The following is a 27,106-nucleotide window of genomic DNA, read 5'->3' as shown; positions in this document are numbered from 1 at the left end:
ATAAAAACATATTTCTAGTTGTTTTATTTGTATATATATTTAAATGATTTGTTTACCTTCCCTATACTTTTGTATTGGCTTTTTGTAACGTTCTGACTAGACATGTGTGAAAAAACGCTTTATAGCTCATCGGATTCCTCCAGTTTAAATAAATATTCAGATTGTGGACGAGAGGAGGTGGGTGGGGCACGGCGGGGGGGGGGTGCACGTGGCGATGGAGGGGGGGGTGACGGGGGGGTAGTGCACGTGACGATGGGGGGGGGGGGGGTGACGGGGGGTAGTGCACGTGACGATGGAGGGGGGGTGTGACGGGGGGGTAGTGCACGTGGCGATGAAGGGGGGATGGGGGGGGGTGACACGGGGGGTAGTGCACGTGACGATGAAGGGGGGATGGGGGGGGTGACACGGGGGGTAGTGCACGTGACGATGGAGGGGGGGTGACGGGGGGGGTAGTGCACGTGACGATGGAGGGGGGGGAGTGACAGGGGGTAGTGCACGTGGCGATGGAGGGGGGGGGCACGACGGGGGGGGGGGTCGTGCACGCGGGGATGGGTGGGTGGGGGCGAAGCGGACACAATTTGCCCCGCCCCCTCCTAAGCCCCCCCCCCACCTCGTGGCGCGTGGGCGGGAAGCTTCTCGCTCGCGGCCGTCACCGCCGCCGCTGCCCGCGACTTCCTCTCGGCAGAGACGCGCACGGACAGTCCCCGCGGCGCCTTCGTGACAGACCGAGGAGAGAAGGAGGAGGAGGAATAAGAAGAAGAGGTGGTGGTGGGCCGCGTGTGTACCCGGCCGCCAATGTCAAGGTAAAGAAAATCGCGCGAATATTCTGGATTAAAAAAATAACAAATTAATAAAAACCCACACACGTCAATTGTGGATGTACGGACCGACGGTGATGGCTTAGCTGGTGGTGTGCGAGTTGATGGCCGGTAACTGAACTGTGCGCAAACTCGTGCGGTTTGCTTCAACAAATGCTGCTTTTATGAGCCAAGCTATCTATTGAAACAACAACAACAACCCCAACGCTATTTTTATTAATACTACAAAGGGGACGCGATAGTAGGAGAGTTTGCCGCATGTATTTGCTCTCGACTTGTACTGCCGATTTTTGTTGTTGAATCGTTTACGATGCTGCTCCTTTGGAGAGGAATGGAGGAGGAGAAGGAGGGTGGCTTTGCTAAATGTTCGTGGTGATGTGGAATCGTGTACAGTGCACTATGCTGGCCAGATTTCGTGGTGTTTAAAGGACTTTAACGATCCCTACCCCATTATTATTCTTCAGTCTGACCACGTTGCCGTATCTCACCCCCCCTCTATCCTAATTATGCCTTCACTTCCCCCTCATTAGCCGGTATCATCGATTATATTATCGTCTCTACAACCCACGAATCCCAAGAACCTCACACCTTTTACTCGCCCACCGCTCTCAAACTCTACCTCGCTTGCCAACAAACAAGCCGGCGCTTGTACCAGGCTAGGTGCACCTTTGAGGCCACGTGAAGTGGGGAAGGGTTCGGCCACATGAGGTCACGGGGTCAGTCGGAGGGTGCCATGGGTTGACCGGCCGATGCACCACCACCTCTGCTCCCTTACTCTGCCAACTTGCTGTGCTTTAACCGCCCGGCGCTCAGCTCGTTGTTGTGAGCGTCTCTCTGCCCTCCGTTGATGTTGCTGGAGGGCGATTGCCTCCAACTCCCCAGCAGCGAGCCTCCTCCTCCTCCAGAGAGGCCGAACTTGACACCGCTTACTCTTTGGTTCTTTCGGTAAAGTCACGTCGGTAGAAAAATAATCGATCACGACGTTTCGATCGCAACACAAGCAATCGTCATCAGGTGTGGCAACTACAGCAAGAACAACAAAAACTGCTGAAGTAGTTGACACTGCTTGGTAACAACCAGTCTTCGGCCATTCCAATCAGCTCCACATCCTGTACAACATCAGCCCCATCTCTTTTCCTGCCCGCACACATTTGAGCCCTCTCGAATCATCCAAACATAAGCTGGCTTGGACATGCGGTAGTTTGGGCATGCAGGCTACATGACCCAGCCAACGCTCACTGATGGGAACATGTCCATATCTCTCAATGATGTGTCAGCTCACACAATCCAGTCTGGCTAAACCCGGGATGGATTGTAGGCAGGCCAGCCTGAAGGTTTTAAACCGGTGCAGATATTGCTTAACAGTGCTCCACGTTTGGCACGGATAGATTATGGAGGGCATAACTGTGCATGAAGGGTTGGTTTGACCAGAATCACCCATAGCCGCCTTTGTCTTCCCAGTCCTGATATTCACACACCATGCCAGGTACTCAATGTTCAATCGACCTCGGGGAGGTCCATAACCAGTCTAGGAGTGCCACGGTGGCGAGATGTTAACTACCTCGCCTGGTATACAGGAGGTCGTGGGTTCGATCCCGACCTTGACGCCTGGATATTTGGAGTTGGTGTGTTCTCTCCCCGTGGTCGTGTTGAGTTTTCTCCGGTTTTTCCCTCCACATTTTTTGTGGTCAAGTAGCTTCGGAAAGAAGAGCTGTCTAGCTCAGTGGGCCTTACCTGGTAAAATACAAATTGTAGCCGGGTGGCCTAGGCGGGTGGCCTAGGACTTTCGAGTGCAGAAAATGCTTCTTAAGATGTTTCGTTAATCTAGAGAATTGTAGTCTAACTAAAAGGGACTCAGCACGAGTCGTCTCAGGGGTAAGGCACTTTATTAATGCCCAACTGCACACCAAGCTTTACCGCCAAAAGACCTCGTTGCACCAGCCACACTCCACTTTTTATCCTCTCCCTCCCGTTTATTCTCGGCCTTCCAGAATGTTCCCTGCCACTCCTCTCCCAATCTTATTTCTTCATTAACTGCCCCCCCTAACCGTCTTTCACCTCTTCACGTTTTCCCCAATTAAACCCCAAGGCCTATCATCTGTCCTGCTTCCCCTATTAGTATGTATCTTGGTGTTATTAATGTCGATCATATTAGTGATGTTAGTAAGCTTGATGATGTTATGAATGTGTAATTAACAATGGTATGATTTATCTGCAATTTACCTATTAGTTGTCCTGACCACTCATAACATATCTTATATCTTTAAGTACCATTCCCACCCCCATTTTTTACTCTATTGATAGAATGAGTGACCCTGTAATAAAGGTTATAGGCTATCGTGCTATGTGGTTGGCAGCAGAGGGCAGTGCAACAAAATCAATTGTACTGTTCTCCAACATCTGTCAAGTTGCCTCCCCACTGCCCAACCTGCACTGACCAGTTTTATAAATATGGTCCAACAAGCCTCATGACCCACACTGTTTGGGGAATCCCTCATCTAGCAGTGGATTGGCAACAAGGGATGAACATGTACACATTTTAATGGGCATGCTTGGGTTACAGCATTATTGTTCAAGTATTTTTCTAGAATACACTTTGTGAAAAGTGTCTACGAGGGGAAATGTCAGCATGACATTACGCCTTAACTTGGAAAATTGCTTGCCCTGACATGTTCGGCGCAAGTGAAAATTCCAGTGCACCGACTATTTATTTTTACTGCATTGATCAGCGACTGCTGGTATCATAAAGCGTTGTCTTATACAGTTTTATATGCCATGTGGCTACAGTTTGGCTGGCTGCTGTTGGACATCATCATAGGGCTGCCTTTAACATAACTCCTGATGAAAATTCACCAAGACATGGAGGTAAGCATATATTGGCAGGAGATGGCCGCAACAATATGCAACGTAATATATATTTTACAAATGAAGTGAAATCCTCTCCATATTCAAGGTGATGGATATGAGCATTGTTGGAAATGAATTAGTCTTGCTTGACACAGAATTGGGTTGAACACTGCAGTAGCAAAATTATTTGATGAGCCAAATTTAAATGCCACCATTTTAAAGCGGATGACATTTTACATTTCACTTGTGGCTTATTAATCCTTGCTTACACCACAGATTCACTTTTGGAGCATTTTTTTAGTTTTGAATGAACAGTTAAATCATTGTTCATTTGAAAAACCCATGTTACTGTTGCATTTGCTTCAACTGTTAAAAACCAATTGGACTCTTATGTATTTGAATCAACCACAGTAAATAATTTAACATTCACAATTTCCTGAGTGCAAGATGACTTTTGGAGGTCTATAATTTCAATAATGAGAGCAAATGTTTAACTATACTATTATCTCTCACACATAAAACCCAATTCTAAAATACCAAAATACAAATAGAATGTAATCATTTTAAATACTTTCTGGCTTTTTTAAACATATCTGCAGTATGCAGTCATTTATTATATCTACTTAATGCATCTTAAAATACTAAAACTTCTCAAATAAAAGAAAAACGAAGTATAAATTAATATTACAAAGCAAATAAAAAATTAACGCACAATATACACACCACCGCACCGTATAAGCACACCATTGTTTTTTTAGCTATGGGAGGAAACCAGAGAATGCAGAGGAAACCATGCAGAAAAGGGGTAGAGCATACATACTCCACACACAACAAAGGCATGAACTGAGGCCCTATTTGCCGTGAGGCACAAGCGTTATCAGTGCACCACCCTGCCACCCCACGTTCCACTTTCTCTATAGCAGTGTAATTCCCCGGATGCATTTTTAGGCTTTGCATAATTTTCAGTGTTTCTTCCATATACTATTGTTAGTGTCCCATGTTTCCAATCCATGTCACAGAAGGCAAGCTGCATCAATTGAAAACTCTGGTATTTAGGCATAATTGGTATGTTGGATTTTATTGTAAAATTAACTTTTCTATTGTACTCCAACCTGTTCTTGCTCCCTTTATTCCATCATTTTGATTTACCGGTCCTCCTGCAATAATTGCCCTAGATATACAATCTTGTGAGTTTAAAAATACATTTCCTTCCAACAGCTATTTAACGTTGTAAATCTGACATGTACATGCCGTTTTTCTCATTTATCTTTGTCCCAAATGTTTTGCCTTTTAATAAAGTTATTTCAGTATGTCATTGAATAATATCGGTCGCGAAAGCCTACGTGCTAAAATGTCATAGTTTGTTTATGTGAATTTGTTATGGGTGTGTGGCTGATGGTAGTGCAATGTGGCGCTATAAAGTTCCGTTTGCCAATTTCTTAAACAATTGTTATTTTTGAAAGCTCCACCAAAAGATAGCCCAAGTATATTTGATGTCTGAAATAAGCCAAACCCAAGTAGACAATCTTGTTGACCCATAATTCCTGTAATCCTCTTGTTAAATATTCTGCTGGTTTATACATTTCGGAATGCCTGGTACAGATTAGCCCCCCATTGGCATTACATATTTTAACATAATTCGAATTTCTTCTAAGATGAAATTTGTTGAACATTCCATTGTAAAATGCCAAATTTAAACTATTATATTTAGAAATTTTCAGGAACATTTCAGAATTGTTCAGTAAATTGATTATTTCATTGCACATTACATCTTAATATTTATATTCATTATTCTTTAAAACTTCACTGATGAACCTTTAGATGTTATCTTGATTTGAAGTTTTCGTGACTGCAGAAATCCATACTCTTTGGTTCTTTCGGTAAAGTCACGTAGTTAGAAATAAAATAAAACAAATCACGACGTTTCGATCGCAACACAAGCGGTCGTCATCAGGCAAAGGAGTCAGCCTCTAAGGAAAACTGCTTATATAAGGGTTTGGGGATGGGCGTAGCCCAAGTATATCAACAGCAGCAAGAGCATGGGCGGTGCACGAGTGCCAATGTAGCAACAATGCCAATGTAGCAACAATGCCAATGTAGCAACAATGCCAATGCAGCAAAAATGCCAATGTAGCAACAATGCCAATGTAGCAGTAATTTTAGATGTTATGGTCTAGTTGTAGCAATGTACGAATAGTACCGAGTAAATCTATTTGCTAAACATCATTAACTTTCCTACAGAAATAATATGCTGCATTATGTTTGGGCCAGAAATACAGCTTGCACTATTTGTGTAATACATATTTAAAAAGGGGTTCCATTACATTTTGGAAGCATAAATTTCGTTTTTTTATCATGGCTTTCTTCAACTCCCTCGAATGCAACATAGTGGTTGTGGTGCAGCATTACTGTTTTTCTTTTGGCTCGCTTTGTTGCATTCTTTATGCGTGCTCATTGGGGAGTGGAGGGGTGCTGGACCAGTGGAGAGGAGCGTGTTTCTCTGGGTTTGTTGTGCTGTGGGCAGGTCTCGTGAAAAAGCGAAGCCACTTGGTAATCTTAGCAACGGTTCCGCCACGTCAGCTATGAGGCCATTGATCCCTTACTCTGATGGGCTCGTATGTACATTGGCAGGGCTTGATAAATACCGAGTAATGTGTTATGTAACTTATGTACATAACGCTGGATACTGTTTGGTTTAGTAATTAAATTAAGTACATTTTTGGCTTCCACAGTAAGGCAGATTTTCCTGAATTGTCACAATTATGCTGACAGTATATGCTATTTAATCATCTGTTCACTGCCGTTCTATTTTGCAACATATTTCATTTATTTATTCTTTATATTTCAGCCACCAGACCAATTGGTTAATTGGAAGAAAGGTTCTAAAATGCATTGTTTATTGCAAACAGATACATTTAAATGTTATTTTAACAAACTGTACAGCTGTCAAACTTGTGGCACTGGTTTTTTTAATACATATTCAACATTTATTATCTTGGCCAAAATCATTGTCGTGAAGCAATGAAGATGTACACATACACGATGTCGACCAGTAAAGGATTAGGGTCCCAAATATGATTTGTTCATTGGTGCTATGACTTATCTTTCTTGCTGCCCTAGCTTTCAAAATAATTGTACTCCATTAAGTGCAGTGGGTAGTGTGACATCTGAGTTTATTGACACAGTCTTGACACAAGAAGACATTACTTGATCACCCAATGTCGGTGGTGCTCAATGAATGACTCCCGTGTTAGCAAACTGTAGTAAATCCAGCACAACTTATACCACAATATGCTAATAAGCACAAATCAAAAGTTGCGTAATGCAGTCGCAAACAATTGGTCAGTGATTGCAACTATTATCCTCACCTATTCGTCCCTGTGGCCAATATCACTTTGGCATCTCAAAAGGCAGCAATGTGGAAATGTCTACAACAGTGATTCGAAAATGATCACTTTCAAATAATGTCACAATTTTTCGTAGATTACTTAAATGATTAGATTAATTATTGATGACATTTTCATGATAGTGTGTTAAGCACACCATGAAAATTAATCTTTGGCACGGTGCTATATGTCCGTTAAATTACATGTTATTCAGAAAATTGGGACATTTATGTTATATCTATAATCCTAATTTATTTCCCTAGGTGAATGAATCTTTTGTCACAGGGATTCTGGTTAAAGAGCACGTGGTAATGTGTGTATCCACCCATAATAATGAGTCCTGATGACAGTGAGCTCATAATACATGGATTTAATAACGAGCATATTGAAGTAAAATGTTCTACATTTACCTGTGCTGTTTGACCCTTTGGGGATACATGTACTCATGAAAGAGCGCATAATCTATACAAGGAATAGCATGCAACATTATCCTCTAAATATAGTGTATCTATTAAAAGCATAAACCAAATATAAATTTGCTTTATTAGCATCGGCCATTATCTATCCACTGCCAGATAGAAAATCTCCCCAGGATGTTACCAGCCTTCATGCCGCTGTGATGCAATAATCCTTCTTACCCCAGCACATGAGATGGTATCACTCTGTGCAGTTGCCATTCCTTCAGGCATGTGTCCTTTAGCTGTTATTACCTAGTCATTATCGACCATCGGCCACCATTTCCTCTAGCAATTTATCATGTCAATATGTCTCTTATATGCTTTTGTTCTCTGTTTTGTATGTTCCTCTACCTCTCAGTAATTCCAAGTGTGTTACCTCTCCTTGCTCCCTGCTTCTTTATGTGTGTGTTCAGCTTTTGTTACATTGTGTACCATATGTTGAATTTTTATTTCAATGATGTGGTCGCCAGTGAAGCGTATTAGGCTGATACTGTCTATATAAAATATGTCATGGCTGCTATACTTATCCTGACTTAGTAGAGTGCCACTGTCAAAGTTACTGTCTTAATCTTGCACTGTGTGCATCGTTATTAGAGCACCTGCTAATGTCTTGTGCGTTCATGACTGCAGAATTGGAAACTGTAACAAGCTGCACATGTGTGATATGCCAGCTTTAGTTTGAGACAATTTTGAACATGTTATCCGTTTAATCTACTTGAGTTTAAAAGAAGCAGCAGTGTGCTTGGCGAAATAAATTGTGTGAGAAGTAGAACAGTCATTCGAAACCAGCCGCGAGTATATCATTGTATACACAAAAGATGTCACGAACTTTGTCATGTAAAATGCTTGCAATGTTTTATATAAGTTGTTGCGTACAGTTGGCCAGTTTTACAACTTCTTTCAACAATTGGCTGTACATGCAGAGATTATACAAGGAGCAGTGAATGGAGTCGGAGGAAGGCAATCGCAAGTCTTCGATGACAGACTCCCCAGAGGGAGAGTATCCACCGCTCAAGAAGCCCAGGTCAGTGCCACTATTCTCATTGTCCTTTGCTCTACTGCTCTGTGAGCTCTCTGTGAGGTGTTGCCTTCAGAACTGGCAGTATCATGGTCCTGTTTACGTGCACCCATCACACCATTGATACAGACTAGGATCATGTTCAAGGACTGCGTTTGACCGTGTTTCGCTGTGCAGTATTTCTACAAATTGCATATATTGCAAAGATGATCTCAGGAGCTGTTGCTGTAGATTTCCTATTACAGGGAACTTATGGTGTTTAAATGAAACGTGTGGGATTGGTCTGCTTATCCAATTGATGGACATTAAAATAATTCTTCAAACGGCATTGCTACCTTCATCATTACAGTACATTTGTATGTACTGTACAACAAACCCCTAATATTCGCAGGTGATACGTTCCTGGAGATCTGGTGCGACTATTATACCTGAATATTTATACTCAAAGCTCTTGATGAAAATAGTTTAAATATAAACTGTGCGTATATGTTAATGAATACATATATCTTGACTGAAAGCTTTCGTGACTGCAGGAATTCATATTCTTGGGTCTTTCGGTAAAGTCACGTAGATAGGTTCAAAGAAAATAACAAAACATTTAATTTTATTTTAACTTTACCGAAAGACCCAAGAATAATACATATATCGTTCCGTATCGTGTTAAATTACATTCAGTAATCATAAGAATAAACGTTTAACAGTGCAAATATCATTATCAACTACCGCGCTCTCACCGTCTATACCACTGCCAAGCCTCGCAGTACTGTACTTGTTGAGTAGGCTCGTGCTACGGCCCACGAACATTTAGAACACGACCCCAGGAATCTGAAGTAGCACGACAATGAATTTGCCACAAATACGCGAAAACCGCGATGATTAAACGTGCATATATTAAGGGTTTACTGTATGTAGAAAATATGCAATCATTGGATGTGCTGCTGAACACAGCGAAGATTCATGACACGATTCTATTTTTGCCAGTGTAAACTGTAAGTCCCCAGATAACATGTAAAAACGCTACGTCTGCAAGTATGGTTTTAGGATAAAACATTTACCCCGACGTTTACAGAGATTGCACAAAGGTGGTGAATGGTTGAACGCAATTTATTATATTACTCCTACTATGTAAGCCACCTGGTGCATTTGTTCATTTTGAGCATTTTTTCCAGGATGCACGGCTGAGACGTAGCATCTGGTTTTCACTGCGGTCGTCGTGGTAGCACCGGGGGTCACATTCCACCGCAGATAGAAGTGACAGTACGTTACAAACGAAGTAACATTCTTTCTGAATTTCAGGGAATGTTTCAGACTAATGCTCCCTGACAAGAGGTTAACTTTTAATGGCAATACAGGAAATGTAATTGGTTAAATATTTCTGTGATATTTGCAAAGGGCTTGTCATACGATCCCACTGACAAAGTGTTGTGCAGCCAGTTGCCCTCAATCAATGTTGACAGCACCGTTTGAGAACGCCAGGCTCTTTAAATAGTTACTTTCACTGTCACGTGGCCTTGCAGTGCTACAATTAACTTTTCATTTTGTACATGTGGTAATTGACTTGTTATTTCTTTGCTTCAGTGCATCCAATTGTAAATTATGTAATTTGGCTCGTATGATGAGTTAACCACAGGTCTGTTTTGTTGTCCACTACAGCTGAATACTATGCAGTTAATCGTGAGTCTTATTAGGAACTACACGATTAAACAGCACGTTATTGGTGAAAATGCCGTTTAAAGTATCCAAAACAATGAAACGTAGGCACGGTGCCCAGAAATGTACTACAGTAAGATGGCCTTGTGCAGCCAAGCAGCAACCATTTACTTGCCGAGTCAAAACTATGATGTCATTGTTTACAACCAAGCAAACCCTGAAATATTACAAGTGGTGGTAGGAGGTGATTGTCACAAGTAGGTGGGTGAAGTGCTTTTTTTTTTAAACCTCTTACCTTTTGCCATATGCCTACATCTAAATGTAGTAGAACCTCATTGTAAATTATACTTAAAATAGGAAGGCTATTTAGTTTTCTTCTACCCTTTTTTACGATATGCCTGTACCATAGTTTCATTAACCTTGTGTGTTTGTGTACATTAAAGTAAATACAGTTTGAGAAAATTTTTATTCTTAAATATGAACGCATTTGAATAAGTGCAAAAACAATATAGTCTCAAGCAGTGCTGATAAAACGTTTCTGTTAGGTGACCCCCTTATTTAGTCATTTTAACACGCTAAGCTTTCGCAGCCAATATCTATAACAAAGTTTTTTTTTATTATATCGCGTGAATAATGACTTATATTCACGCGATCTTACCCAAAAAAACCCTTTCGTGTCAAAATTAACCACGACGTATATTATATAACAATCACACAGCCATATATTTCCTGTTGCTTAATACCCCTGTAGCAATCCCATTCTTCTGTTATGTGCACTGAAGCCTACTTTATTGAGGGTGATATTGGCACGTAAAATAAATATTGGTTGATTGATATACAGGCTTATTTATATCTACTCAATATGGAACATAACATAACAAATAAAGATTGATTGATAATGCTCACATACACCGGTAATTGTAGACATAACACCATTTAAATTTCGACAAGTGCACACAAACATTCATAACTATAGATTTAAAATGAAACGTACATGTACACAGGCCAACACGTGAACACAAACCTCCACATTTGCACATAAACGCAAGGAGGAGGGGCATGGGGAGAAAGACATGACGAGAGAGGCGAGGAGAGTCAATGGACAAGAGATGAGAGAGATACAAGGTGGAAATGACATGGGTAGATTGGGATGTGAGAAAGTGAAAGATGGGGAGAGATTAATAGGCAGGGAAAGACCGTCACGAGGAAACGACGCTTGTAAGCAGACGCGTGGGGAGAAATATACATCGGGGACAGAAACGAGAAATTCGAGGTGATGGGGACACAGTTCGAGATGGGAGACAAACGGATCTCCCATGACCCCCATGCGTTGGCTTTTTATAAAAATACATTTTGAGCTGGTGAAATAATATTGGTTTGAAAAACTAATTTATAAAAGGCAGTTCTGTACAACTTGGCACACAAGGGCCGTTTAACATGAGTTCTGCTTTTCACCAATTTTGTATAATAATTTTTTATTGCATTCACTCTTTCTGTCAAATGGTATGCAATTTAATTTAAAATAAACGTCATGTAAATTTTACTATTTTTTGTCACGTGATTAAAATTTCTATTTGTACATGTCAAATCATGTTACGTGTACATTTCTGAATCCATCTTTTTTGCTATTGTATTGACATGGAATGGGTCTCGACGTAGCATAGTGCGAGTTGCTGATAGAGAAGGGGATCTGCAGTTGCGGCAGCCCTGTCTGTGTCAGCAGGCCACGTGATAAGCCAGAGAGAGGGATGTAGGGGAAAGGTGAGAGGGGGCACGTGAGGTCAGCCCAGGAACCCGCTAGTAGGCTCTAGAAGGGGGGCGTGGCCGGGGCGGAGCGAGGCCACGCCGGGAGGATAAAAGGTTGACCCCGAGCGAAGGCTCAGGGCTGTTGCCTGGGGTGGGATCCCGTTGTGCTGCTGGAGTCTTCATCACCATCTTGGCGTCGTCAGTCAGGCAGTCTGCCGGCTGTCCTGACTGAGCGCTGTAGTTACCTCTTGCGAACTGTGAAGGTTATTAATAAATAGAGTGCCTCCTACCCCTAGTGTCTCTGAGTGTGTGACTACACTGTGATGAATTTCGATTTAAAGCTTTCGTGACTGCAGGGATTAATATTCTTGGTTCTTTCGGTAAAGTCGCGTTGTGGCCGAAACGTCGTGAGAATTTTTATTATGTTTTATTTTAATTATTTCCCTTCTACATGACTTTACCAAAAGAACCAAGAATATACACTATGATGGGGACGAACTTTTCGCGTTCATTTATTTCACAAATTTTAAACAATGCATATAATTGTCATCTTTGGATGTATTTTTTTGCCCTTGGCAGGATTTTTATCCAAATGCATTCTACACTAAATGACCAAAGCATGACCAATACATAGTCTTGGTTCTTTCGGTAAAGTTACGTAGAAGGGAAATAATAAAATAATAAAAATAAAACTATAACATTATCACGACGTTTCGATTACAACACAAGCAATCATCATCAGGTGTGAAAACTACAGCAATATTTTTTTTTTAAACCGCCACGAAAGCTTTAAATTGAAATATGACCAATACACACAAACATTTGCTATCTTTGCATTCCGAACTGCATAGCACACATCAAGCAACGTGATTGGCACATAAATGAACAACCCGGAGATCAAAGTTGGGTATCGTATTATTGGGCTACTTTCCCAAAGGTTGGTTGGAATATTTTAGCTCGCCTGTGGATCTTGCATTGTTTGCTGTGTGTCAAGGGCTGCATTTGCAAATGAGACCTTTGCAGCTGCAAGACATTCTCTTTGATAGTTTATTTTTGTCCTGTGAATGAATGTTTCCTGCTCTGTCCGTTTGGGCTCAGAGCCTGCAAATGCTGATTCTCAGAGTTGTCAAGATAATGGAGTCTTTTGGTAATTTTAAAGACAGTCCTTGTATTATTTGTTAGTAAAATAAATTTAACAGACACACAGCCTTTTTACTTTTCCTGTCCTGGTGATTCTGTTTCACTGATTTTGTGTATTTTATTTAAATTAAAAGAAAAAAAGTGTCCTTTTAATGATACCAGTTTTATTTTGTTTTAAGTAAAAAATATATACTATTGGTTGTGTGGGTATAGTGTACATAATATGATGTAAATATTAGTATTACCTTAATATTCAGTCTGATGCCGCCTTCATTTTCACCATATACTTTTTCTACGTGGATTTACAGCAATTGTGTAGTGTATTTTATTTTGTTTGGATGAATAAGCACAGTGGCATCTTTCAATGCAATAAATTCGTTTGTCAGTTTAAGAAATCCAGGAGTGATTTTTTTTGTGGATATGAATTGTACTACTAAGCGGAATGAATTGAATACACATGCAGCAATTGCGCGAGTAGAATAACCACTTAAGGCCATTACTTGTAATTTTATGCTACTTGTCCTTCGGCCATTAGTGTGTACCTCCTGTAGCGTCTTATTTAATTGCGATCCTTGTTTCAATGGGAATTTGTTGCATTCATTTATACGACACTTATGAGATTCTGAAAAGACTCCTATTATTGTGGTTTGTCTTTCCACACCACTGAATTTTCTAGATCCAATCCTCAAGGCACTCGCTACAAACCTTGTGCCAGCATTTTACAACAAGCTACAAACTGCTTATTTCTAAGGAGATGACAGTTAATTAACACTTGAAAGAAATGCCAGAATTTAGCTTTGAAATCCATTAAGTTATTTTGTATGCTGTTGTCAAGTGCAGGTTGTAAGTAGCATAGTCATCCAGATTGGAGCAAATCATAGGTATGGGTTTCTGTACCAAAAAATACCCAAAGAATAAATTACTATTGATGTTATTTGATGTAGCAAGGACATTGAGACGTGTGGAACAAGATTCATTTTGGATGTATATGACTGCGGTGACAACATAAACAGGCCTTTATACAGCAATGAATATAGAATGATGCATGTGATGATATCAAGAGTATTTGTCGGTAGAATGGTACTGTAGGTAGGCAGGCAGACATAAGTATGTCCGTAAGTCGGTAGCCTTAAACCAAGTGAGAATCCGTGGAGATTTCATATCTCTTTTTCCAAATAGGAACGTGTGGTAACATTGAATTGACAACACAAGTGCATTGTTACAGCATAGATAATTGTTGTCATTCGCATTGCTATTATATTGCCCTCAGACCAGGCTGTGGAGGACTGAGAGCACTGAAAACACAGCACATGATGACTCTGTGGTCTGGCTCGGCCAAGTTTTTCTTACGCAAGTAGTAGCATTGTTATTGCTGTTTTGTCATTGCCAATTAGAAAGCTGCTGCCCAGCCTGAAGCTGAAGCTGCCGCAGGAACTGGTGCTGGTCATTGGCACAGGTATCAGTGCAGCTGTGGCGCCGCGTGTACCCGCCCTGCAGTCCTGGAAAGGCCTTATCCAGGCCTTGCTCGACGCTGCCTCAGACTTCGACCTTCTCGAGGAGGAGGAGAGCCGCCGCTTCACGCGATGCTTGCGCCAGGACAAGAACCTTGTACATGTCGCGCACGACCTCATCCAGAAGTTGTCTCCTGTAAGTATTGGTGCATGCTTTGTGATATGTTATTATTTTTTATCACGAGTCAAACCTGATCCGAAACAGGACAAACGTGTCCGTGAATATTACAATGTACTGTAATACTCCAAATCAACCATGATTCAAGGCCATAAAGTGCATGATTAGGGTTCAATACTAATAATTATTAAAGTGACTAAATAGGGTTCAATAATTCTGTATTTACACAGCAATGCCTCAACTTAGTCTCAATACTTTGGGATATGTGGTTAGATTGTGGCTATTTTTTTGCATGTGGGATGAAACAGACATGCCAGGACAAAATGCACTCGTGTGATGGATTCAATCCAAAAACGTCTGCACAAACAAATACTACCACCTTACTCTCCCTGCCTGGGAGTGTCTTCAATTCCTCTCTACTGTATGTATGTTAAACTTTTTTCGCACCGTACGTAGCCAACCGTGCTAATGAGAGGTTCTCGCGTGCTGCAGCGAACAGGAAATGTTCGCTCCACCTTCTTCAAGGACTGCCTCTACGAGGTGTTTGAGGGCCTCGAGAGCAAAATGGAGGAGGTAGGCAAGCGTCTGCTGCAGTCGGTGCTGCGGCTCATGGAGGACGGTGCCTTGGCCCTTACCACCAACTTCGACAACCTCCTGGAGATCTACGGCACACAGCGCGGCAAAACCCTTGAGTCTCTCGACCTCAGTGATGAAAAGAAGGTGATGTTAGCTAGCCCCTCTGGCGGAGTTCATTTTCCCAGCGTGGACTATGGCAATGCTGGCCAGTGTAAACACGTAAAATGTCTTTCTTATTTGGGAAAGGGTGGTGGTCGTGAGAATTCTAACAACTGTTTAAAAAAAAAATTTGTCGGGTTTTTCCCATTTTTTTCTGGAAACAAAACTGAAACCTTTTTACGAGGATTCATGTCTGCATTAACCACAATACTTGCAGTCAAATTGCAAACAAAAAACACACTATGATAATATATGCATTGTCCTTGAAACTGATTGGTCCACACCAGGGACGGCTTTCTTTTGAGCCTCGACCCAATTGGTGCTCGACCAGAGGATGCCAAAAGGCGTACAGCTCAAAGACAATGCACTATCAAAGTAATGAGGGCTCGGGGTGAGCATCTACATCATTAGACCTCTTTTTCCAGTACCAAAATATAATAATAGGGGTTTCCCCCTTTAATGCAGACATGAATCCTTGTAAAAAGGTTTCAGTTTTGTTGCCAGAAAAAAGGGGGAAAACCCCTATTATTATATTTTGCTACTGGCAAAGGAGGTTTAATGATGGATTGTTTTCGTCGTGAGAAATTTAGTTGATGGCGTGATTTTTGTCTCGATTGATGAGTTACATTTAAAGAGGTCCTAATAAAATAAGGTTCCACAAAGCAGCCAGTGAGGTATGAGGAAGAGGGTGGTGGGTGTTAATTCTAGATTTTAAGCTTGGATGTGTTGGTTATACATCGACTGCATATGCTGAATATGCAAGTACAGGAGCTGATCCGGTTGTATAATTGTGTGCCGTCAAAAATGACAGCACAACAAAAATCACAGTAAATTTAGTTAGAAACTTTGGTTAAATTCCAGCTCTGAGAATTAAAATAACGGTTTGACTCATCGGATGAACCTTCCTCTGATTGCAAAGCGAATGGGAAGTGCTGCCCTCTACTGTTTGTGGGCCAGAAGCCACTTAAAGGGGTCTCGGGTAGCTCTGTAATATCTGCTTCCATGGGCCGTTTTCCAACGAAATGGATTGCACTGCTCTGTTAGAGATCTTAAAAGATACATGATGCCAATGATACAATCGGGATAAAATTGGGTAAAAAATATTTTTTTAATATCTTTTAATTAATATTTCCTCTTAGCACAGACAAGTAGGTAAATTGAAAAAAACTAAAATGGAGAATCAGAATCTACTCCAAACATGCTTCGCTATTTTTCTTTGATTATCGAGTTGTGGTTCTTGTCAAAATAGCCCCTTGAATTTCTGTCGATCCTCATCCCCTCATAATTGTGGATGGGTCCTTGTCTGTGCCCGGCAGGTGTTGGAGTGGGCACAGGGCAAGCATCCACTGAGTGTCCTGCATGTGCACGGCGTTTATACCAACCCCAGCGGGATTGTGCTGCACCCCGCCGGCTACCAGAATGTGCTCCGCAACATTGACGTCATGGTGAGCCCTTCCCGTGAGCTCCTAGTGAACTTCTGCTGAAAGTATTTTAGGGGTTGCGCTTTTCTGGGATAATGTGGGCAACATGACGTTTGATGTGCAGTCACATTTGGTTAATTTGCAATCGTATAAGTCATATGCCTGACTGACATCACTCGGTCTTTCATTTGGATCTTATTAACCACATTGGTAATTGACATAAATAGGTGGCAGTTACATATACATTGTACGCACGGCCAAATTATCCTTGTGAATACTAGGTGTTATAGCCTCAGGCTGAGGTGTTCAGGAAATGGCTGTACAGCAATTGATTTTTTAAATGTAACTTAGCAAAAAACTCAACACATTTTGCAATAACACTTCCTTAAAAAGAAACGTATAGTGCAGAGATTTGAGTGTTATCCCCTTGTCGTATGTGTGGGTTTTCTTTGGGTGCACTGATTTACTCCCACATAGCACTCGTTAATGGGATTCGGCATACTTCTGCAATCACGACTGTTTTGAAAAGGAGTTGACAATGATGCCTTTGTATGTACATAAAGGGTATTTCTAAATATATGTATTAACGGTCTTAACCATTCATAAGTGGCTCGATTTGACTTAATGAGGAAATATTTTACGTCAATATCTGTCATGTTTTGCTTTACTCCTTAGCCTATTTTCATTCCTAGAAATCGGAGGTTCACAAATTAAACCCAGTGCCAGTATAGTCTTATCGTGTCCACATGCCATTTTCTCTTTCTCGTGTGTGTTTACTTTGAATTGCTGCATTGTTTACAGAGACCCCCAGTTGTATCCCAGTTGCAAACACAGCGAACTCACTTGGAATCTGTAGCCAATGTCATATCTTAAGGGAACCACTTTCATTCGGTCAACATCTGTGTCGTTAAAAAATGTTATTAGAGAACGTGCATACAATGATCTTGGCTCTTTCGGTAAAGTCACGTAGAAGAGAAATAATACAAATAAAACAATAAAATGAAATTCTCACGACGTTTCGGCCGCGACGCAAGCAGCTGTCCTTGCGTTGTGGCCGAAACTTCGTGATAATTTCATTTTATTATGTTTTATTTGTATTACTTTATTATTTTATTATTTCCCTTCTAAGTGACTTTACCGAAAGAACCAAGAATATGAATCCCTGCAGTCACGGAAGCTTTAAATCGAAATTTAGTGCATACAATGATCGGCTTATTTATATTCACCGATGGCTTGTGCGACTCTCTGACGGGCTTCCATTTTAGATTTTTGCACACGCGTATTTTTGGACCACGTGTGTTTGGACGTGTGAGACAGCGTGAGATCCAGCACCTGTACGAGAGCCGGTCGTTCGTGTTCCTGGGCTGTGGTCGAACAGTCGATGACACCACTTTCCAGGCGCTCTTTCTCGAAGCTGTCAAACATCGCTCTGACCTTGAGGTATTATTAAGAGTTGCACTCGTGACACACAACAAAGTGCTTGCCTCAAATGTACCACATCCCTTGCTGGTCTCGTCAAGGAGCATAAATCAATCGCACCACATCCGGTCATCCCCGCAGCAGCGGCTTTTGGCAAACCCATCGAACAAAGATGGTTACTGCATGGCACACTTTCAGATGCGCTTCTGCGGCCGTCTGGAACGCACTCCCAATATTAGGAAGCTGCGGGAGCTATGCACTTTCAAATATACATTGAAAACTAATTTCTTTTGAACTTATTTTTGACTTTAGTATTTTGGCCTTCCCCTCACACCGCCTATCAGTACGGTTGGCTACGTACGATGCAAAAGAAGTTCAACACATCATACATCATGTTTTTTTTTTCTTAGTTTACTTCGAGATTTTGGTAATTGAGCTTTTCCATTTGCACTTACAGAACATTGCTTAACATCCATTATGATTACCACACATGCTGCCTTACAATTAGAAAATAGTTACTCGAATGTGTCTGGAAAATACCCTTTCTCCAAAAGAGATATGTTACATATAGTTGTAAATGTTTTACAACTTAGAAAAAAAGTGGGTATAATGAATCGTATTGCATCCGCAAATACTAACTAACAATCACTATGAAAATATGAATAATATGAATTAAGAATATAATAGAAAATGAAATCAAACACTATCTTTGTGTTATTTGATGCACTTTTATACCACTGGTATCTAGTTTTGGCATGAAATTGATTGTTTTTGACTAAAGTTGGCATAAAATGGAAATTAAACATTTTTTTTTTACTTATAAATGGGCTTTCTGTCACTTAATTTAATCCTTGATTGATCCCCCCCCCGTAAATGATTTTACATAACAGTAAATTGACAATTAAACCTGTGATTTTAACAAACTCGCAGCACTTCATGCTGGTGCGTCGGGAAGACCCGGAAAGTTTCAAGAAGCTGCGCGAGAACATGCTGGACAAGGGCATCAAGGTCATCTCATACGGAGACGAGTATGAACACCTGCCAGAGTACTTCCAGCGCCTCGCCACTGAGATTTGCCAGCGGGGAAGTGCAGGTGAGAGCGGCGGATGAGTGGAAGATGTATTCTTGTTGAAAAAAAACTATTGGCTTGTGGATTTGTAATGTTTACTTACGATTACTGTCGTCGAAATGACGATGGCTGTCGCAGAAACTTTTGAGTTGGTGGTTTTGGTATCCTTTGTTATTTTTTTTTAATGTATCGGCTTTGAGATGCAGGATCATTCTTGGATTAACGAACCAATGCGGCTGACATAGGTCCTTCTGCAGAGACTGCAGGGGTGATGTTAACATTGGGCACACAAAATAAAGCTCACTGACTTTGATAATTGTTTTTTTACCCTTTTATCTGAAAACAAAACTGACACTTTTTTTTCTTTCAGTTTTGTTGCCAGATAAAAGGGTAAAAAAAACAATTATCATATTTTGCTACTGCAAAGGAGGTTCCAATGGTGTAAATGCTTACCCCGAGCTCTCATACTCTGATGGTGCATTGTCTTTGAGTTGTGCGCCTTTTGGCGTCATCTGGTCCAACACCATGTGAGACGAGGCTCTAAGGAAAGCTGTCTCGGGTGTGGACCAATCAATTTCAAGGATAGTGCATATTATTATCAGAGTTGTGTTTTTTGTTTGCATTCCGACTGCAGGTATTGTGGTCAATGCAAACATGACTCACTGACTTTGTTTACTTTAATCAGCCCATCTTCCCTGTGGGGGGAGTCAACAGGGGATATGGGGATGCCCTATGGAGAGGCTCACCCCTGCCAAAGGAATATGGAATTTCCACTATTGGCTCAGGGCTGTAAACAGGAGATTAGAGTACGGCTGCTCATGTGAGCATGACGTCACTGAGCTCTTTTTTACTTTGTTCATCGAGCATTTACATTGACATATAATGATGATGATGATAATGCAGTTGGACTCTGGTGAGTATGGATACATTTATCCAAAGCTGCTTCATAAGAATTCACCTTCCATTTCAGTTTTCTGGACATAATTTGCAACTTTTTGGGAATGCTCCCAAAGGTTTCAAAATAGTGTTATTTTCAGATCTCAACAAAGTGTGAATTGTGTGAGCTGTTCTTGGAGATTCCTTCCTGAAATTACAAAGGCATTCAGGTTTTTTTTATGTGCTAGCATTGTTTTGTGCATTTGCAGATTGTTCGAGCAGTGAATGTGCAAGTGAAGTCTATTGATTTTGTAGATCGAATTAACAGTGTGTGACGTTAATATTGGATGTGTAGGCAATTGTAGTGAAAGCTGTCTCAAAGGACAATTACTCTTTGGCTTAGCTGTTGCTGCTTGTATTGCAAGTGCCACAGACATATTGCGAGGCAAGCTCCAGTGCTAGAAGGGCTTCATTTAAAATGTTAGGTCATCGGTGCATTACTCAGCCTATTCGTGTGAAGCAAAGTGGTAATTTAGGGTAATTAGTGGATTGGCAACAAAAAAACATTATTTCCTGCCTCCCTGTCTCGGTGTATTGCTCCACGTGTCTGTGTGCTCTAATGCATTACAATACTGTTCCTAAATACAATGAAATGGTTAATTTATTAATTTAGTAATGTTACCACTTATCACTTTTGAGGCTTCTGGAACCAGACGAATTTTTGGCTTATTCCTTAATGGATGAAAATGAGTAAGCAAGGTGTGAAATATGTAACACATATATCAACTGCATTAAACAATAGAGGCTACTATGCTTGGTTTAAGTACATAAACTATAGTCTTGGTGAAAATCTGTCATAAAATGTATTATGTATGAATGTATATTCTACGTGTATTTGTGCTTGTTCCTTATGTATACATAATGTAAATGTAAAAAATATTCAAAAGTATTTTGTATTTGTATATATATAGAAAAGTTGTCTTCTTCACTAGCAATTGGGGTGGAGTTTTCTCCCATGATCACCATTTATGGCAGGTGTTACTGACTTAAGCCAGCCATGGTGATCAAAGGCAAATTATGATCTCTGTGTCTCGCTGTAATGTGGTTTGTGAATGGGACACAATAGTGATGGAATCTGTGTATCAGAACAGCGTGCTGCACTGCTTTAAATACACAAATTACACGTTTTAAATGATGCACCCAAAGTAATCTTGGAAAAAGCTATCCAAAGCACAGTGCACGGTGAGCTGTCATGCTGGTAATTGCCTGAAGTTGAGTCTTGCCCACATGATTTACAGCTCTTTCATAATTGGAGCAGGTCGTTAATAATTGAGACTTACAAGGCGTGGGTGAGAGACTTTTGTGAAATGGTATAAATTCTGTTTGGTCATGTTGACACCTGCATTTCCTTTCAAATCAGTGACGATTGATTTTAAATGTTTTGAGAAAATAAAATAGAGGCATTGGCGCCTGATTTTGTAACTACACCAAGAATCTGAGAGTGGTAACAGGCATGTTAGTAGCTCTTAAGCGTGTCCCCCTGCTGCATGAGGTATTCTCGATGTGTGGGTTTCAGCCAAAGAAAATAATTGAATGCATGAGGACCTGCTGTTGGCTGACAGTGGAGTGAATGTGGGTTAATCGGTGAGAGGGCACACTAGCAAGCTTTCGCTATCCTGTCTTGCAGTATCGAAGGTGACAGAGAGGTATTATATTACCACTGAATAGGAGAATAGGATCCCAGATGTGTGTAAGTAATTTGGCACAATGCCGATCATCTCAACACAATCCAACAAAACTTTATTCTCCGAGGAATAATGCAAACACATAGAAGAAACACATAATGGTGGGTGTAATGTCTTGTGCAGGGACTAACAATCATTGCCTGCCTTCGTAGCAAAATTCAATAACATGTGCCTGCCCAAAGCAGAATGTAACGTGCCGCAGTTTCAAAAGAATTCGTCTTTTTTAAAATATCTTGTCCACATGACAGCTTTTGACTGTGGTGCAGACTAAGTGACAATGATGACAGGCCTGTTTTAATTCGCATTGAATATTGTTGCAAAGTTGTTTTAAACAATGTTGATGCTATTACTCTGCAGATCAATTTTCCCATTTCGATGTTTTCCATTCCTAGTGGTTCTGATTGGAAGGCACACATTTTTTTTCTGTGTTCCAGTATAAGGTTTTTTCCCCTTTTGGTCACCTTCACAATACCATGGCCGCTTTTATATCTACAGTAGGATACACTGAATGCTCCAAAAATGTTTAGGTGTTAGTAACTACATGTTTGAGGATACACACTGTTGGATTTTATATTATTTTTAAGTAATCCCAACTTTTTGTTCACTTGGAGTGCAAATGAATATAGAAAATTACAATAATATCAGCTTGCATTGAACACATTAATCTATAATATCCAATTGAGTTACTTAATTGGTCACTTTGAACAATTAAATTGGCTTTAACACAGTGTGATTGAGTGCATTTGTGTGTATTAAGGACCATTGTCATGATTCCTTAAGGTCGTGTTTTTTGTTTGCATGTGCAGCCGCCAAGCTTGACAATGGAAATGTGGAGCTCTCCGGTTCCCAGCCTTGTTGCTACACAGGTATGTTGTATTCAGTCGTCTATTTCCAAAGCAGTTTTGGTCTGTTGCAACCAAATGTATCTATACAACTTGTTTAGGAACCATTCGAAACTTAAGATTATTTGATAGTGTGTCTTGTTTTGTAAAAACTGTGACTTTAAATGACTGCCAACTTATGGATTATAATTTGTAAGCTTTGCGAGTCTCTCCCGGGTGTGTGCTATGAAGCATGTGGACACCTGCAGCCACTTACAAATGAATCATGTCGCGAGAACAACTCCCAGCTAGCCGTGTCTCAAATAATTGTGTTTCATGAACACACCCAAATTCCCCTACGAGCGTTAAAACCACTAAGGCCTTACTGCCGTTACATTCACGATGCTAAGCGTTAATGCGCTCGTTAGATGTTTTAAATGTAAATGACGCGGGTAGAGTGGTGCAACCAAACAAAGGAGGGAGTCGCTGATCCAATGTAGGGTTTGCTCCTCCCATTGGTTGTGGCAAGTGAAGATAATGAACAATTGTCAGTCACAGCAAAATATAGGGGTTTTTGCTGGTGTTATAAAGAAGTTAGTGTTATAGGGGGGAATGTATCGAGAGAAAATGGGAGAATTGGCATTTTGTATTAATTCTGCTGTTCTGATAGAAATTGTTAATCTTTTTTTCTCCCAGTTTAGATAAAAAAATGTTATATATTGTAAACTTTTATAATCGATTTGAGATCTACCTTTTAAAATTAATTTTAAGTAAAATTTCGATTTAAAGCTTTCGTGACTGCAGGGATTCATCTTCTTGGTTTTTTTGTAAAGTCACGCAGAATGGAAATAATAAAATAATCAAAATTATACATATTAAAATACAATTCTCACGACGTTTTGGCCACAACACAAGCAGCCGTCCTCAGCCCTGTTCTTCACCTGAGGACGGCTGCTTGTGTTGTGGCTGAAACGTCGTGAGAATTGTATTTTATTATGTTTTATTTTCATTATTTTATTATTTCCCTTCTACGTGACTTTACCGAAAGAACCAAGAAGATAATTTTAAGTACTTAAATAATTTTTACCTGTTCGTGTACTGAACAGTAGTTGCATTATATTTACATTTCAATTAATGTTAAATAATGACCATCGGTGACGTAAACATGTAAGCGCTAACAATACCCAATGATAATTGAGATGTTTTCACTGAATAGTGTCTGAATCGGCAATGTAAGTTTCCACGTCATACTTCTGCTTTTCACTGCTGTTTATAGGAAGCAATCTTCTTGGTTCTTTCGGTAAAGTCACGTAGAAGGGAAGTAATACAATAATAAAAATAAAACATAATATTTAATATTTTTATTTTTATTATTTTATTACTTCCCTTCTACGTGACTTTACCGAAAGAACCAAGAAGATGAATCCCTGCAGTCACGAAAGCTTTAAATCGAAATATAGGAAGCAAGTTTTGTTTTCATAGGCCCCATAGATAGTGTACAAGTGTTGCACCAATTGAGAGGCAGTGATTTCTCACAAGTGGTGCAGCTTCACGAAGTAGTGCTTATTTTATTGATCCTGGATGCATGATGGGCTCATTTGATCCGAGCTGGGATTTAAACTACCGATGTTTATAAAGGGAGCACGACTTCTCTATGAACAGAGCTAATGGTTGAAATAAATTCGAGTGTTTTGATTTACAAATTATTTTACCGTGTTTTGTCTTTCAGAATTCAAAACGGAGATGAAAAGGGAAGATTCCGTGAGCAGCGATCAGCAGTGATGAGTCAAGATCTGCCGTGGATAAAGAATCCAAGGCCTCTTAGCGGCAGGCTGCTTTAGCACATGACCAAGAGGCACGGGTTATGATGACTGTAACAAAGTGGGGAAGTAATAAAATAATAAAAATAAAACATAATAAAATAAAATAATGTTTTATTTTTATTATTTTATTACTTCCCTTCTACGTGACTTTACCGAAAGAACCAAGAAGATGAATCCCTGCAGTCACGAAAGCTTTAAATCGAAATGTAACAAAGTGGTCACGAGATATGGGCTGGGAAGACAGGTGGGTTATAATAAGCATGGACTGATTATTAGAGGTGTTAAGGATTGAGACGGAGGTGCAGGAGGAGGGAGAGGCAGGAACAAGTTTTAAGGGGTCAAGCTGTGAACTGAAATAAAGCCGTGTGATGGAATCGAGTTGATGAAAGACTTTAGCATGAGAACAGGGTGCCTGCCGTCAGCTTCGATTTAATATGAAGTCACCACACAGAGACCCCGCCCCCAGTTCACCTCTGATGTGTGGGGCTGCATGCACGACTTTGTGCCAGCTACACTGTCATACAATACTTTGGAAAAGCCTGGAAAAGCAAGAACAATATACGTACATTTGCTCATAAATAAAATTCAAAAAATGTTAACGTCTACAAGCAGGAACGCTTTTATGTTAAGGTGATGTATAATGCGGTGAGTTGTAGACTACAACTTGTATAATTTGCTTAAATGCTCAGGTTCATGGTTGTGGCCTCGAACTCAAATGCAGAGTATACCTTCGAATGCTAAAGTTGTAGCTCAAAGCTTGACGAGGGGATTTTTACTGAATAAGCGTATGCTAAAATATGAATTCGTAATGGAAAAAACAGGGTCATGCTTTTAAACGTGTTAATCCTGCAAAAGATGAGCCCAAGACTCAACATTCTTCACATTTAAAGGATTTTAAAATTATCACTTGTGGTTGAGTCTTCTGCTGTCAAATCACCCCTCAACCAACATTGTACAACACTTAGAGCCACAAAAAAAGTTTTTTATGGCTTTGTGATAAACGACATTTTTTAAAGTTCCCTTGGTATACATATTTGTTGTGTTTGATAGGGCTAATACTTGACATTGTATATATCAATTTATTAGGACCCAAAGGGACTGGTTTGTATTTAATGGCTACATTTTCTAAAGTATGTTCTGTTTGTATGTGCTGTTTGCATGTGTACGTTTGTGCCAACCGTGATGCCTGTTTCATAAACGCATTTTCTGCAGATAAACTGAACAGTAACTCAGCCTCTTGTCAATTCAAGGACTCCTTTCAAACAGTTGTTGCATTGTAGTTTTACATGCCGTAAGAATTGAGTGTGCAATTGTCATTTGGAAAATTGTCACTCTTTTTCCAGTTTTGTGAATTGTTTAACATTTGTTTAAATTGTTTAAATTCAAGGCAAAGCGTTGCATTTATTTTAGTGAACACGTTCACATTGGTTGACATGAAACCAATTATACACTGAGGACTTGAAAAATAATATAAAGGGATTTTTTAAACAAATTTAGACGTTTATAAAAAAAAAAGTGAAAATTCTGTGAACTTGCATTGTAGTCTACAATTATTTTTTTTCATGATATATTAATACAGTATATGATGACAAACAAACATGTTTTAATATTTAAGCAGGAAAAATGTATCAACGTTTGAGCTTTGTTGCAACCATATTCATTTCCCTGTTTAGACTGCAAAGTAACTTGCAATTGTGTTTTCGCAGATACCCTTAGTGACTTGCATTTTCTGTACAGACTGACACAATTACGTACATTAACAAAGAACCATTAACAAATTGGACAAACAATATCTCAATATTATAAACGTTACAACGTTACTAACTTTGTTTACATTAGATCCTATGTAATGTAATTAGTCTGACTACCTCAGTGTAGATATGGTTTTGCAGAATGAGATCACAAAATGAAAGTAAGTCTTCGCAGTGTATAACTAGATTGAGTAAATGTTTTGTAGCCAGTTCAAGTGTGCAACATTTTCCCAATAAAGTATTTTTAGAAATATTTGCAAGTACGTGCTCTCATTGATGTGTGCAATATGTAAATACACATCAAGGAATTGCCTTTTCAAGTCGCTTGTTTGTGTTATTTCTTTCAGCAGGAAGTGCCCAATGAGCTTCTAGACAATTTGATTGGCGTCTTTCAGCTTGTGATTTTCAGAAATTAATCTGAAGTGTTACCAGAGTGCTCGTGTTTCGTATTCATGCATATATTTAAAAGGGTTTGGGTCTCAGTCAAAACACTATAATTAAGTCATTGGTTCTAGAGTGCAGAACATATACAAATAACTTTGTGTATAAACATCAAGGTATTTCTACTCTTAGCAGTGGGAAAGACATTGTATTGTTCAATCGTAGAATGTGCGTGTTGTATATAATGTTAGTGGGAAGCGGTAGTGTAGCGGTTAGTGTGCTACGCTATGAACCCGGCGCCCCGAGTTCGATTCCAGCTTACGACCAATACCAGTGACGATGATCTAAACCAGTCCTCGGCTTCCCCTAGATC

The 27,106-nt window shown here is 40.1% G+C and overlaps 1 protein-coding gene across 4 annotated transcripts; it reads left to right on the top strand.

Moving 5' to 3' along the window:
* The first annotated feature begins 608 nt into the window (after positions 1 to 608).
* On the top strand, positions 609 to 26,665 carry FAM118B (family with sequence similarity 118 member B). Of its 4 annotated transcripts, none has more exons than XM_078870052.1 (10): positions 609 to 803; positions 3,606 to 3,683; positions 8,433 to 8,533; positions 14,458 to 14,710; positions 15,185 to 15,412; positions 16,744 to 16,872; positions 18,166 to 18,288; positions 19,198 to 19,360; positions 22,764 to 22,823; positions 24,508 to 26,663. In XM_078870052.1, exons 3-10 carry the CDS (start codon positions 8,454 to 8,456, stop codon positions 24,558 to 24,560), a joined length of 1,089 nt encoding a protein of 362 aa, XP_078726178.1. In that variant the 5' UTR covers positions 609 to 803; positions 3,606 to 3,683; positions 8,433 to 8,453; the 3' UTR covers positions 24,561 to 26,663. The 4 variants fall into 4 exon arrangements, with proteins under 4 accessions (XP_078726178.1, XP_078726180.1, XP_078726179.1 ...); XM_078870054.1 differs by lacking the exon at positions 24,508 to 26,663 and adding an exon at positions 21,900 to 21,962 and having other exon boundaries at positions 22,764 to 22,792; XM_078870053.1 differs by lacking the exon at positions 3,606 to 3,683.
* The last annotated feature ends 441 nt before the right edge of the window (positions 26,666 to 27,106 follow it).

The sequence above is a fragment of the Lampetra fluviatilis genome, chromosome 29 (assembly GCF_964198595.1).
Source record: "Lampetra fluviatilis chromosome 29, kcLamFluv1.1, whole genome shotgun sequence".
NCBI lineage: Eukaryota > Metazoa > Chordata > Hyperoartia > Petromyzontiformes > Petromyzontidae > Lampetra > Lampetra fluviatilis.
The sequence above is the reverse complement of the archived record's forward strand: the minus strand, read 5'-3'. Positions and strand labels throughout refer to the sequence as shown.

What these genes read in the sequence shown, in the direction of transcription:
- FAM118B (XM_078870053.1), top strand. Translation starts at nt 8,454, where the DNA reads ATGGAGTCGGAGGAAGGCAATCGCAAGTCTTCGATGACAGACTCCCCA. An exon ending in ACCTCAGTGATGAAAAGAAG is followed by an intron (nt 15,413 to 16,743) that starts GTGATGTTAGCT and finishes TGTGCCCGGCAG; the next exon opens with GTGTTGGAGTGGGCACAGGG. An exon ending in CCAGCCTTGTTGCTACACAG is followed by an intron (nt 22,824 to 24,507) that starts GTATGTTGTATT and finishes TTTGTCTTTCAG; the next exon opens with AATTCAAAACGGAGATGAAA.